We start from the raw sequence: 14,801 nt of genomic DNA, 5'->3' as shown, positions 1-14,801 counted from the left end.
AAAGATGGCAGTTATTTAAAGCTTGAGCCCCACAAATAATGCCAAGACAGCCAACAATTCTGTTTGGCCTCAAACTTGTTTACCAATTTTAAATTAATTAAAATTGTCTCCCTGCTCTTAGCTTGTTTTCTAGACCTGCTGTGTTTCTTCTCTCTCTCACATATCTCAGCATTCTCCAAACACTAACACATAAGGGAGAGTTCCAGTAACTTTCCTGTGCTTGATCCTACACTTAAAGGGAAGGAAACATACTGCCTTTACAGAAAGGGAACAAGAGGCAACGAATGAGGGGGAAAGCCTCCCCAGTTCACTACAAGGAAGCAAAGGCAATGATCAATGTTTCTTAAAGAAAGAGAGATGCAGGAAGAGAAGAAGCCTTGGCAGCCACCATGCATGGCAGGATTTTACTGTTTCAAGGCTTAGAAATGGCATGTGGTAGCTGTCTCCTAGGAAACCTTTTTCTCTGACTCAAAAAAAAAAAAAAATTGCTTCCATCCACTATGCCCCACATGCCACTGAATGAACCCCACTAGCCTAGTCAGACATTCAGTCAAAACAGCCATCTCTCCTGGAGTACTACTAAGCTCCAAATAAATGATATGCATTAGCTATCTGGGCTCTGAACATACTGCCTTGAAAATTACAAACAGATCTAATGGAAATCAATCAGTAACATTAATGCATGACTTAGTCCTGTGCTTAAATGCAACTGGTAGGAAAAAAGGCAGGCAAGGTTCTTTGAGTAGATGTGATATCTATGTCCTCAGACCAACACAGCTATAACCAAAAGCCCAGCAACACTGGTAGGAAAAAAAAAAATCTTGATTGTAACTTTGTATTGAATTTAAAAGCTTTTTCTGATCCTTTCTAAACTTTAACTCTTCTGTAACCTGGATTAATTTGAATACAAAGTCATTTGCAATATGTTACCTAAGGGGGGGAAAAGATCAAAAGATTTATTTTCATAATCTGGTGACGCTTGTTCCCCATCATCCCAAACCTTAGATACGTTCTTACTTTAAGATTTAACTACAAACATTAGTAGTGCTGTACACTGTTTGAGTCTTATACACTTAAGCTAATCCTGCAACAACCAAATGACTTTTGCTGCATGTATGTAGACTAATATAGAATCAATGAGAGATGCTTTTTTTCCTATCAGCTTGAAATGTCTGCAAACTATAAAGGGTGATACATGGTTACAATGTTCTAGCCTGCACCTGTGTTTAGTTAGATTGGAGACAGCTATGCAGAAAAGTCAACCCGAACACAGTTAGTGGGAAGAGTCCTGGAATATAAATTGGTAAGACTGATGGAATGATCTTTAATTCCTCAGAATTCTCCTTCTGTGCCTTTGCTAAGAAGATGACTCACATAGATATTTTGTGATTTTTCAAGATGTTAAGTGCATCTTAGCATGAGTCCCCTCCTTTCTGGAAGTGGTAACATAAACTTTCGAGCTTTGCTAAAAATTAGCTGAAGACAAGTGAACGTGTACAGTGAAACAGATCTGCTCTAGATGACTTTTTGGTAGGTCTCTGTATATATCAATTGAGTCATATAAGCTTCCGAAGTCAGCGCAAAATGTTCAATAAAATATTTCTTACATTAACATCAGAGCTTTATAGGCTACATAGAACATCTATGTACAGCAACATGAAGTTCAACTAACTTTGGAAGGGCAAAAGTTACTATGTTCAGTTTTTCACTCTCCTCCCCTACGGCAGTCTCTCCTGACTGGTTTAAGTTTTCTTTTAGAGTACAAGGCTTTTATTTTAATGATGAACTGATTACGGTAAATAGATTTAATTAATGAGTACTTTAGTGCTATATTCTATTTCAGCTTCCAAAATAAAGGCAGATGCAAGACAAGTCCAATTATTTTTTTACTTTTAGAGGAACTTCTTCAACATACATTCAGACAGTGTAATAACATAGAAAACTGTCGTCTGTTACCTAATCATATAAATAGCACTGCAGAGAGGTGAATAAAGGCTCTTTGGGCAAAGAGAGGTAATGAGGTTCTGAGCCAGTAGAGCAGCAGAAAGTTCAGAGACAAATCAAATATTTGAAAATGTGGATTAATACAATGCTTTATTTATTTTATTAAAAGGTCAGAATCATAATTACCATCACTTGTGAAAAACATGTTTTCATGCTCAGCACTATAGAGTTTTGAAGCCTGCCAGTAGTTAATAAAGCCCGTGGCTTTCCAACTCACCAACAGCCGTCTCAAGCAAACCAGGGCAAGTTTGCAGATGTTCTAGCTGTCTGTTGTTTGAAGTCATTTCACAGAGAACATCAAGGAGCCGAATTGTAACCAGTGCTTCCTGTAAAGGAAAGGCTACATTTCTGAACACAGAAGTACATGCAACATACTTTTGTTGATAAATCTGATTTTAAGGTCAGAAAGTTAACGGAAAACCATCAACTATCAAAAAAGGAAGGACCAGCACCAAGTCCACTTGTGTGCCATTCTTGCAAATTGTCAAAAGATATCTATACCTAAGAAGACCCTCTCCCCCAAACCCATAAACAACATATTAAAATTAAAAATTTCTTCCATACAGCTAGTGACAAATGCAATGTTATCTCTTCTCTGAAGGATGACAGCTTAGGCAACGCACTGCCATAAAGGATAGAGTTTTAACAAAAAGTCAGTAAAATCTTTCAACAGTAGGAATACAGAAAATTACTAACTGAGAAAATTACTTCTGTGCAAATGTTTTCTTTCTTTGAGTTTATCCAATGCAAGTGTCCCACTTTAAAGACACAAACACCACCTGGAAGACACCAATTTGTTATCCGCAGGTATCCTGTAAAGAAGTTTGCGGTCAAATGAACTTTGGCTGCAAGAATTTACATTATTCTTGGGTAAATATGATTTGGGATTACAGATGCAAAGTTTGGTTGGGTATGAAAGACAGAAATCTTATTTGCATATTATTGATTCAACCAGATAATTATTTCTTCGGCTAGGCTCTCAGTAGCCAAGTTGATCTTTTCTGGCACTACGAATTTAAAAAGTCATCATTTACAGAAAAAATAGAGCTTTTTATTATTCTAGATGACAGGAAGTGAAGACAGGATTATGACTTCAACAAAACTGCATTTAAGTGACAGAATGGAAGGTACAACACCCCAGGACCAGCCCCTGGCAATACTAGGATACAAAAAAGAACTTTAGTAACATTTCTTCTCTTTACTTTCCTTCTTGCTGTAAGCAGAGGACAACTTGCTACTAGCTACATGGAGAATCACAACAGCTTACTCAGTGTTCCCTACACAGCCCTGGCTGGGAGAGGGATGTTACAAATATGCTGAGAGCCATTCCCCACTCTTTCATGCCCATCCAGAGGAAAGTAAATGAACAGTCATCACCTACTTATACCTCGGGGCACGTATTCAAGGTCCATGAAGCCATTGCAAGGATAAGGGAATATTGCTGTATATCTTTATTTTCTTGTGTAGGTAGGGTTACCATATTTCCAGTTCCAAAAAAGAGGACACCTGTTGTGGGGGGGAAACCTCACTCCCATCCTGATGCCCGCCCCCCTGCCTGCTGCTGCCCATCACTCCCGACCTGCAGCTCCCTGGCCGTATTGGTGCCCCTCACTCCTGACCCATAGTCCCTCACCCCCCAGGCTATGCTGGTGCCCCTCAGTCCCAACCCACAGCCCTCTGCTCACCCCAGTCCTGCTGGAGGGGGCCCCCAGCTGTGCCCATCCTGACCAGGACAGAGCGTAGCAACACCAATTTGTGCAGAAGGCAGCACAGTGAGTCCAGCCCTGGAACAGGCAGGATAGATGCCCGTGACACCCCCCACCCTGCGCTGGGGTTCCAGTGCCACCCTAGGTGGCCTGGGTATGGCATCCCTGGGCAGCAACTCCCAGGTGGCCAGGCCCCATGAACAAAGGCAATGGCCTCAGTGCTGGCAACCTGGCCACAGAGCTCACTGCTGTTCCCCCACACCCTCCCACCTTACCGCAGCCCCAGTGCCCAGGCAGCTTCCCCCAGTGCCAGCAGACACCAACCCCCTTAGCACACTCATCCCCTACACACACACACACACACACACACACACACACACACACCCCTCCACAGCCCCCTGGACAGTCCCCTAGCCCTGACCCTCCCATATCCACCCCCCACAAATTTACCTACATCCAGCTGCTGGGGCTGCTCCCATGACCTGGCTTGGCTGCATGCCAGCCATGAGCATACACGCACGCAGATACACAAGAGTCCACTGCCTCCAAACCCCCTTTCCCCACTCCCGCCAGTGGAGCAGAACAAAATCCCAGGCACTGGTTCAGATTTCAAAAAACCACCCAGAGGGAGATTAAAGGATCCAAAAGAGGATGTGTCCGGCAAAACCTAGATATATGGTAACTCTAGGCATAGGGTCAACATCACAATCTAGATCAAAATTACTCTATAAATCGCTTTTAACAGCAAAATAAATAAATCATAATCACAGAGAAAAAAAATGAACTACTGAACAATTAAGTAGCTCAGTGAGAAGAACTAATAGAACACAATTGTATTTCAATGCTAGCAAAATATTTGGGGATTTTTTTTCATCTCAAGCTCCCATTTTCCATTGTGACAAGGAAGCTTAAGTAAAAGACTTTCACTTACTGTGTTTAACATCTGTAAAGCTTAAATACTTCTTAAGAAAGAGGACAAATATATCTAGAGATACCTTTAAACATTATGACCAGCAAAATATTATTAAGACAACTGCTATTATTTGTGGAACTAGAATATATGGCAAACGTGTTCCTCAGGAATCTCTATGGCTGGAACTGCGACAGCTCTTATTCTAAGCCACTTTCCCTACATCTATTTTTTCAGCAAAGACTTTTGGTACAATTTTGCTTGGCTAAGATCCAAATCATAGGGGTATACCTATGCATAAAGCAAAACTTTCCAAACAGTTTTAATGGTAGGCAGGTATGTTGCTACTGTCCCACCTATTTCACACCACATAACCAAAAAAGTTAAATTCAGACATTTAATAGATCAAAATTCCCGCCCCCCCTTTCCAAAAACAGAAACCAAACCAGAAGCCTAAACTTAGAATCCTAAATCTATATTTAATAAGGTGGCCTGATGATTTTCAAAACCACTGAGCATCCAGCAGCTCAAGAAAGGTGCTAGCTGCTCAACACATTGGAAAAATGGCTTTGTTCACTGTCCCTTATATATAGCTTCCTAGAAATCTGTATTCCTGCCTTTCCTGTTTCTGGCCTTTTCCCATTTCACCATCTGGGTCAAGCCAATAGCGCCTGGAGCAGTGGTTTTTAGCCTGTGGTCCATGGATCCCTGAGGGGTCCACAAAAGATGACTACAATCAATCAAAAGTACATGAATACCCACACTTAGAATTCAAAGGGGTCTGTACCGCCATTTACATTTTTTTTTTTTAGGGATCTGTAAATGAAAAAAGGTTGAAAACCATGGGCCTAGAGCAATGCCTGATATTGGGAACAGCTTGATTATCAAATTTTATACAAGGTATACTTTAAACAACCCTTTGTTGACACTTGGCAAAATCTTTTGTACAGGTTAATGATGCAGTGCCCATTTGAAAAGAGATATAATTCCTCTACAAAGCCACTGTTTATTAGGATTCATAATCCAACAGCTTTGCATGAGTTAAAATGAAAGACCTCTTCTGCAAAAGCAAATCAGGAAATGATGGGGAGGGGAAAAATATTTTCTAAAATTTGAGCAAACTCCATAAAAGAAACCAAAAAAACAAACAAACCCAAATCTAAGCATGAAATGGGGCATGAATACTTTAGGGAAATCTGTTCCTCTTGGAAGTCATATGTAAATACTAATGGAAGCAGAGCAATGCTAAAAAGGCAGGTTCATAATGCTAACATAGTCAATGTTAATAATGGCTATGGGGCAGCTGCTACAGCTGCCTCTTCTTTCACCCTCTGGCCATCTTTGAAGGGAAGGTACAAGATCTATGAAAGATATTCTTTGGAGGAAAACACTAAAATACAGTCAATCCTTGCCATTCATGGGGGATATGTTTCCGTGATCCCTGCGAATGGCAAAATCTGGCGGCTGGGGTGGGGACCTGGCTCCAGAGGCGGCAGCAAGCACCTCCTGAGGTGCTCCGGTAAGTGTTTAAAGTGTATTTAAAATACGGGTTCAGCATTCGCGAGTTTGAAACCACAAATGCTGAACCTGCGAATCCTGAGGGTTTCCTATAGATTCTTTGCAAGAACAATTCCATTATTTTCAATTGAAGATAGTTCAACACATGTCCAAAAACATTAATACTCAGATAATCAACAAAAATACTGATTGAGATGGTTGAATATTTGTTGAGTATTCCCTGTAAACAAGAAGGTGCATTGTTTATGGATTTTTTTTTTTTGGTCAGTGCTTTTCTTTACCCATGGTAACAGTAGTTTTCAGCTGATCTGACCAATATTCTCAATCATTTGTGAATATAATTTCAGAGCCATAATACCTTTTTCTCCAAATATTAGTGAAGTTAAAACATAATATGGATATAACAACTATTTGTTTTTAGCCAAGAAGGATTTTAGAGCTCTGTAAGGAAAGCTGAGAACAGCATTGGGAATACTGCTGTACCAGTACCTTAGAGTTGGACACAGATTTTGTCCTGTTTGAAACAAGCATATATATATATATATATATATATAAAACTGAAACAACAGAACACAGGAAAATAACTGTAGAATACAAAACTGCTGAAAGTGTCTCAGTATGCTTCTCTTTAATGTCAGATTACTATCTTTTCTTGGAGTAGTCAATTAAGTTCTTCAACAAACTATGAAGCTCAGTCTCTTAAGATCTTACTATAAATTGTCCTTCAATGACCTAGAAAAAGTGGTGCTTAACCACCAGCCTGTGGGCCACATCCAGCCTGCAGAGCAGTATCATCTAATCTGTGGGGTTCCTCAGGAGTCCATAAATTTGGCAACAGGGGGGAAATAGCAGTATTAAATGCTGTTCCCAGGCTGCTAAATGTCCAGGTTTGGTGGGGTCTCATGGGCTGGATAATATAGCACACAGGGTCACTCTGCAGCCAGATCCAGGCATGTGGCCACATCCAGGGTATGGCACGATTGGGCCTACATGCAGGATCACATCCAAGAACGAACTCCATGCTCTGACCCCATGTGGAATCCAAACCTGTGGACAGATCACTATACTACCCATATGGCCCACAGGACCAGAAGGTTGGGTACCACTGGCCCAGAATGAAATGCTGGAAGCTCCCTCTCCCTCCATTCCCACTCACCTATCCCTCACAGAATTATGCTTAAGACCCCTACAGAAACACATTTCCACCTACACCTCAATAAGCAATTGTCTTTCTTGTCCCCCTGATAACTGTAAATATTATCAAGTAAGTTTCAGAAATTTACAAAAAAAGGCACGTAAAATAAAAGACTTCCATTTCAAATTTAATTTATCACAAAAGCAGTCCTTAATTTCTTTTTTAACAAAAGAATTTGGTTGCAAGAGCACCATTGTAATTACAAGATGATTTCTTTCGCAGCTACATTATTATATTAGAAAAAAAATGTGCCACAGCACAGTGCTCCTCCTGCTGGAAAAAAGCTAGTTGACTTGTTTAAAAGTGTCACTTCCACAATTAGGTCTCTAGTCTGTTTTAATTCTTTCTCCCTTTACTATATATATGGCACTGGAAACTAGTGAGTTAAACATCATAATCATACCAAAAGATATTGTATACAAATTGACTCAAGGAAGCAGAAGTGAATACAAAGAATGGATTTAGTGCATGTGCACACGCACACACTTTACAGCCTTCTTAGGTAAAGGCTTTTATTTGTTGTGGTACTTGATGCTGCTTCTGATACATGTGTTTTAGATGCATTTTAAACTGATCTGGTACTAATGCAATAAAACCAGATTTGAGAGCAACATAGACTGGTATTCCATGCCGGCACTGAGTGAAATAGAGGAAATGATAGTACTTTCTATGACAAGGTACTCTGTTTTGTTATTCTGACCATGTAGCCGGGCTGGATTTTCAAGCCACAGGGTACACCCCCAAGGCAGGGAACCCCATCAGCTGATAGCTCCCAGCTACAGGGGCACATCTTGGTGCATGGTTGGGAGCCCAGATCAGCCTGGGGCTCCTAACCTGGGGGTGCATAGTGTGTCCCCACAGCTGGACCCCATCAGCTGACAGAGCTCCCAACTGTAGGAGTTTGCTGCTTGACAGTGCAGGGGAAGCCCAGGATTGTGATCCCAGTTTCTCCCTGCACCAGCCATAAAGCATGATAAGATCTGATGCTGGATCCCACAATCATGCCTCCTGCCAGGCATACATGCCTTTATTTGCAATGTCTGCCAGGGCCCTGTGGCACATTCTAGCAGATACCAGGCAGTATATTACAGCCCTGGTGACAAAGGCTCCCTCTGCTTGCACAGGCCAAGGTAAAAGAGAGTCCTTAAGCTACTTGCCTAACAGGACAGAAAACTAAAAAGCAAAACCACTACAAATGAGTCCAGATAGACCAGATTATCAGAGGTCCTCACTTCCACATGGCAAAAAACATGCTTCACAAACTCCACAGGGCAGGAAAAATGACAATGGACTTTATTTTATGGCAAGAGAAGGAAGGAGGTCAGAGGAAATAAAGTAAGACCGCATCAAAGCTAAACTCTAAAATCACAATATGCAACTATTAATGTCTACAGTTTATTTTTAAAACCAGTGTTTAAAAGTTCTTAACTCCATATGATATTTTACATGCCCTAATTATATATCATTGTTACCTAATTTGGTTACTCTTGTTAGATAATGGATTAACAAGGTTTAAGTTCAACTATTTTTGTTTCAAACCAGTTTAGAACCAGTCAGAAATACTATTTTGTTATGGAAATTAAACATGAATTCCAAATCCCCATAAAGAAGTTGAATTACCTGACCAAAATATATTTTTTAATTTAAAAGAGTGGTCTCCAATAAATAAAAATGTCAAAACACCTGACAAACTGAACACAACACCACAACAACCCTGAAAAAAAAAAAAATCATTTAAAGCTTAGTGAGGAATCTGTACTCTGAAAGCACTGAATTCTTGCTTAGCCTTAAGTAGAAAGGCTCTCTCTCACTACAGCAGCAAAAGGAAGCTATTGATGCTCTTCAGGTTCTTAAGAGACTCCTGTAAATCCCTTAAGCTGTTTTACTAACCAAAGGATATTTGGGAGTATCTGATATTTATGATTTTATGCATCCATAAAAATAGAATCAGAAGCTGCAAGCATCTAACATTTTGGTATTTCAATGTCCTACCTCATCTTCATTCTTGGAAGCAGAAGTTAATCTAAGCACAGTTTGACATTTTTCTTGGAAACAGTTTGCAAGAAAGTCAGCTTGCTTCAAGATCCCAGTCAATTCTTCACTGGTAACTTGGTTCTTCTCACTTATTTTGGCCATTATCAATTCTAATAAAGTAATCCTGAAATTAAAGAAACTTTTTAGGGAAGTTTACAAAACGAAACCAACTACAGTTAATAATAGGTTAAATGGACAAAGCTGTTAAATTGGTATTAAAATATGAACTGATACTAACATATCTGCTTTTTAAAATGTAAGAGTTTTATAAACAAACTGATCTTCACTACAGATGCTGGTTAATTTTTACCTAATGATGCCTAACTTCAGACAAACGAAGCCAGAGCGGTCTAATCAATCTCACGTTTTTACTCTGTTTTTCTTTCCAATTCTTGTCCTCCAACACAACGCTGCTGGAATTAACACATCCTATATTTAAAATTGCCCCCCCCCCCCAAAAAAAAACCCTTTGTAATTCAACAAAATACATACAGTCCATTCAACCTGGTGGCATCTCTTTAGAAATGAGTCTTTCAATGCATTCATAGTTTCATAGTAGCTAGGGTCAGGAGGGACCTGAACAGATCATCTAGCCTGACCCCCTGCCACAGGCAGGAATGAATCCTGGGTTCACAAGACCCCAGACAGGTGATCATTCAACCTCCTCTTGAATTTGCCCAAGGTAGGGGCAAGGACCACTTCCCTGGGAAGCTGGTTCCAGATTTTGGCCACCCTAACTGTAAAATATTGCCTTCTGATCTCTAACCTAAACCTATTCTCCATCAGCTTATTACCATTGTTCCTCGTCACCCCAGGTGCTGCTGGGGAGAAAAGGGCTCTGCCTATTTGCTATTGATCGCCTCTGATGAGCTTGTAGGCAGCCACTAGGTTTCCCCTCAGCCTCCTCTTGCTGAGGCTGAATAGGTTTAGGTCCTTCAGTCTCTCCTCATAGGGCCTGTCCTGCTGCCTCCTCACCAAGCGGGTGGCCCTCCTCTGAACCCTCTTGTACATACACTTTTACAAATTGCTGTCTTCCTGATAAAAAGTTATTTAAAAAATTGAGCAGTGATGAAGTAAAAATAGAGGGGGGAAAAACAGCTGTGCACCTATGTACCTGCAGTACAATTGCCAATAAACAGACTTAGTAACTCTCCAGTTTACATTAAATTACTATCATACACTGAAGTCTATGCAATTTTCTGAATTAGACAGAAAATAGCCAAATAAGAAATAAAATTTACTTTGATCACTAATTTTGACAACTTTAGTTTCATTTTATTTCAGATATCAATTCACAATGAAATAGCAAACTTTCCATATAATATTTCGAAGGGAAAAGAGGGACATAACATTTTGTACACCTCAATGCATGTCTCTGCTGAGAAGAGTAGATGGATTAGCCAGGTTCTACCGTAATTCTCTTGCTCGGACAGAGTTCTTTTTATTGAGCACACACAAGAGCAGGCTCAGGGGTTTTCTTTGACCAAAATATTTGCAATTCAGATAGCACGACTGACATTTAAAAAAATAAATTTGCATTTGAACTACTCTGCACATAAAATGTGCCAACTGAGTAGTCACAAGGGAAGACAGATGTTTTTTCTGTGGAAACAGAATGGTCACCATTTTATGTCTGGAAAAAAGTACTAATCAATGTCCATTTGTACACTATCATCTAGGCAAATAGGTTTTAGACCAGGGATGTTACTGAGCCTAAAACTTTTTAAGTGTGCACAGAGCCAAGGAGAAAACACATTTATACAATTTTATGTTCCAGAACAAATTAGGATGATTTTCTAGTATGGATGGCCTCCTGCATCATACAGACCATAGAATTTCACCCAATTATTTCTTAAAAACCCAAAGTGTGGTGTTGACTGTTAATGTAACTTTTAAAAAGGAAATGTTCCTGAATTGAAGTATTGGAAGATATACCAGCTATCTTAATAAATTATACTAACGCAGTTAATTACCTTCATCATTTGTCATAGACCTGGTGAGGCAGGATTACTAGCAAAGGTAAACTGGGCAGGGGGCAGAGAGTAGTTCTTAAAAAAGGGTATATCCACATCTACACTCAGAGTTCCTTATGCACATTTTCCATAAACTTTCTTGCCTCTCTGGCAAGTCTAGTGTCTCCTGTGGAGGCAGGTCTACCTTTTTTCCCAGTTCTCCTCTTAGCACTCTATGGCTATAAGCAGCCACCACATTTGTCCAGTAAATGGGCACAGATAGTAGGTGCCAACAGACATTCCTAATATTAGAAATGCACACCTGTCCATAGTCAAAGCATATTTGCTTACTATCCAATTTTAAAAAATTACAGTACATAGTTAGTTTACTAGGGAAGTAACTAGTTTCATATGTATTCTAAGCTTTAAAGAAACACAGGTTTCAAAAAATTCATCAAATATTTTTCAGGATGGGTGGGAAAAGGGTCTGGAATTAATTTGGCAAAATTACCATGGCATTCAATAAGCTCTTAAAAGTCTTAAAGCACATACCCATTGCTGGATACTTCTACAACAATTATTAGCAAAGAAATGGTCTATGTTGAACTCATGAGGTGCAGTAATTATATTTCAGAGCCAGGACACCATTAAGGATAAACCAACAGATCACAATTCTCAGAATTATTGTTTCAGGCTATCTGCAGACTTAGGCACGCAGCAATCCTCCCTCACCCCACCCCTTAGTAACATTCCATTCATACGTGCATGTTTTCTAATTCATAATTATAAAGGCCAGAAATGCATTGGCTGTTTAATGAGTACTTCAGATGCCGGGGTTCATTTCTGTAGGAAGAAGGGCTACTTTTTGGCAAGTGCCATGGCTGCAATATCACAAACACAGTGGGTCCAGATTACAGGAAATACTGTGAATAGTGCAAATACTGCGGTTATCCAACTGAATATACTTAAGTTATCTATGGCAATTGCCAAGTTTTTAAGAGCTACCACTAATTTATGTACCAGCAAACTCTCTCAGCATAGTTCATTTCTTTTCTGTAAATAGATTTAAAGAGTATTTAATGTGTATGATACACCATACTATGGCTGGAAGAGTTCACATCTATTTGTAAGCTCAAACTGCCTTCCCCAGACACCTCAATACCGCATCCGTTCTGTCCTCACCCATATGACTCAGTCAGCTTTAACGGATATCCAAGGTGGAACCCTTGTGGTGAGGTTACCCTGACTTGTCTCATTGTGAGAGAATTATTTCCCTCTGCCCTAGTTTACACTCTTTTCTGTCCAGCTAATGGTGGGCAGAACAGTTTTACCTGCACTGGACTTGTTTTCCCATTAGTCACGTACCTCAGAGAATGTGTCTTTAAATATGACGAACAAATTAAAACATCAGAATAAGACACATCAGATTAAAAACAGTAGATTTACATTACAAAGCCTTAATATTAAAAGACTTCACCTAGAAAAGAGATTGGTGTGTTTTTTTTAATCCATTACTTACTATCAAATTAAAACCTATACACTGTTGTTGAAATATACAAACAAGTTGAATTCTGATTTATCTTTAAAAAACCCACAGAAGAAAGTCAGTTGGGTTACTTGCTGATTTGCAGAAGTCTTGCAATTCTCTACAGAAGTGATTCCCTTTCAGGGGAGCTGCACCACCCAGTGTTAGCACCATTCCATACAGAAACATAATCCTCAAGACCATAGGAATCCACAGTGTTAAAAACATTTCTCACCTGCTGTGGTCTTTCTGAGTATTTTGCAACGGGAAAATTACTTTATTATTTTTCTGTTGTCAAAAATCAGAGCTGACATTTTCCAAGGGGTGCCTTGAATCTAAAAAAGGTTGAGAATCACTCCTCTACAGGTTCTGTGAGAGCACTACAAACACTTGTGCCCTAGGCGAATTTGCATGTGCTTGAACTAAAAGCCCAGAAACTGTAGTTGTATAGCACCTCACCATGATGGGTCACATAATACATGTGACGCAGCCTGACATTTTTTTCAAGATGTCAATAAACAAGCAAATATTTCCACAACTGAAAGTGAGACTTAAGATCAAAAGTCATTAGCAATACTTTCCACCCTCCAACATGCCTTCAAAGTAGGTAACTGAAAAGTAGTCACTCTTTCTGCCCCAGGAGCTTGGATGGGAATCTCCACCTTTACGGAAGAGGGATAAGAGAGACGCTGCTAGTCTTCCCCAACCTGTCATCCCCTCTTCTGCCAAGCATCCTGACCCTCTCAGTGTCCCTCCATGCTCCCCAAGCCTCCTGCCTTCCCCTTCCCTTCTGACTCTTTTCCCCCTAGAATTCAAGCCTACCACATTTTCCCACTTTGCCTACAATTTTTGTGTCCGGTATTTAAAGACATCTTCCCAGTAGTATCTTGGCTTTAGTGACAACAAGGGACAGATGACTGCCTACCTTTATTGCAGCATCTTCCACCTGCAAAACCTATAAGAAATGAGTGACCACCCTAATCAATGGAAAGGTGTGACATCTTTGCCATTGGTAAACCTGCTGTATGACCATAACCAGCACACGTCTTGATACCACACCCAAGGCGACATGACTACAGATGTAGAACAAGAGGCTGAAGAAAATACCTGACTGAAAAATGGTCATTCCAGTGATCGAATCTTTGCCACCAAGGGCTGATGAACCATGGCAAAGGTGGCAATGTCTCATACCAGAGTTGGATACTCAAAGGAACTAATGAAGTGGGGCTATATTGCGGCACAGAGGCTTGGACTATGCAACACCTGCTGCAATGCCTGCTGCTTGAAGGTACATATACAATAAAACATCTCAAAGTACAACCAACGAGCACAAGCATGTGTAACAAAATGGTCAAATGTGGTGTTCAGCAATGGTTCTCAACCTTTTTAAACTCAAGACCCTCCTTACTCCCAACCTGCACCCCCACCCCGCCCTGCCTATGCCCCTCACTCCCAACCTGCTGCCCCCACCCCCAGGTCCCAGCTCCCCAGTGTGTGGGGCAGGGGGTGGATATTCACATTCCCCCCACAAATTTCTGCACCCACAGCAGGCATGGTGCTGCAGCCTGAGCCTCCACTCCCCTCAGGCTGGCTGTGCTGCTCCTCACCCCCGCTCCCTTCTGGGGAAGAATCACGCCCTCAAGGAAGTGGCAGCAGTGGTTGGGCCATGGTGGTGGGATACAGCTAGGCCCAGTATGCGAGCAGCTGATCACAGGGGGAGATGAGGGCAGCGCGCCCCACCTCCCATCACTCTTTGCACTGCTGGTGGCATGGCTAGTGTTAGGGTCCCAGCAATAGTGGAAGCAACAAGTCTTGCCACCCTGTTCTCCCCCTCCCATGCTGGGTCCTGCCTGCTACAGCCACAGTCCAGCTAGGACGCAGCCTTGTGCCTGGTGTAGGCGCAGAAGTCAAGGGTGCATGTTTCCCCCAATGCACTGCCTATGCTCCTCCCCTAACC

At 40.9% G+C, this 14,801-nt stretch overlaps 1 protein-coding gene across 4 annotated transcripts in view; it reads right to left on the bottom strand.

Moving 5' to 3' along the window:
* The window catches only part of ATXN10 (ataxin 10), a 169,972-nt gene that overhangs the window by 48,701 nt on the left and 106,470 nt on the right, over positions 1 to 14,801 (bottom strand). For all 4 annotated transcript variants that reach the window (XM_025213321.1, XM_014523679.2, XM_025213322.1 and 1 more), the window contains exons 7-8: positions 9,326 to 9,491; positions 2,222 to 2,330 (exon numbers count right to left, since the gene is read on the bottom strand). In XM_025213321.1, the coding sequence (XP_025069106.1) occupies positions 2,222 to 2,330; positions 9,326 to 9,491 (275 nt within the window). The remainder of the gene's footprint in view (positions 1 to 2,221; positions 2,331 to 9,325; positions 9,492 to 14,801) is intronic.

This window comes from Alligator sinensis, unplaced genomic scaffold, assembly GCF_000455745.1.
Source record: "Alligator sinensis unplaced genomic scaffold, ASM45574v1 scaffold806_1, whole genome shotgun sequence".
In the NCBI taxonomy this organism is placed as follows: Eukaryota; Metazoa; Chordata; order Crocodylia; family Alligatoridae; genus Alligator; species Alligator sinensis.
Note: the sequence above shows the minus strand (reverse complement) of the source record. Positions and strands in the feature narration are given on the sequence as shown.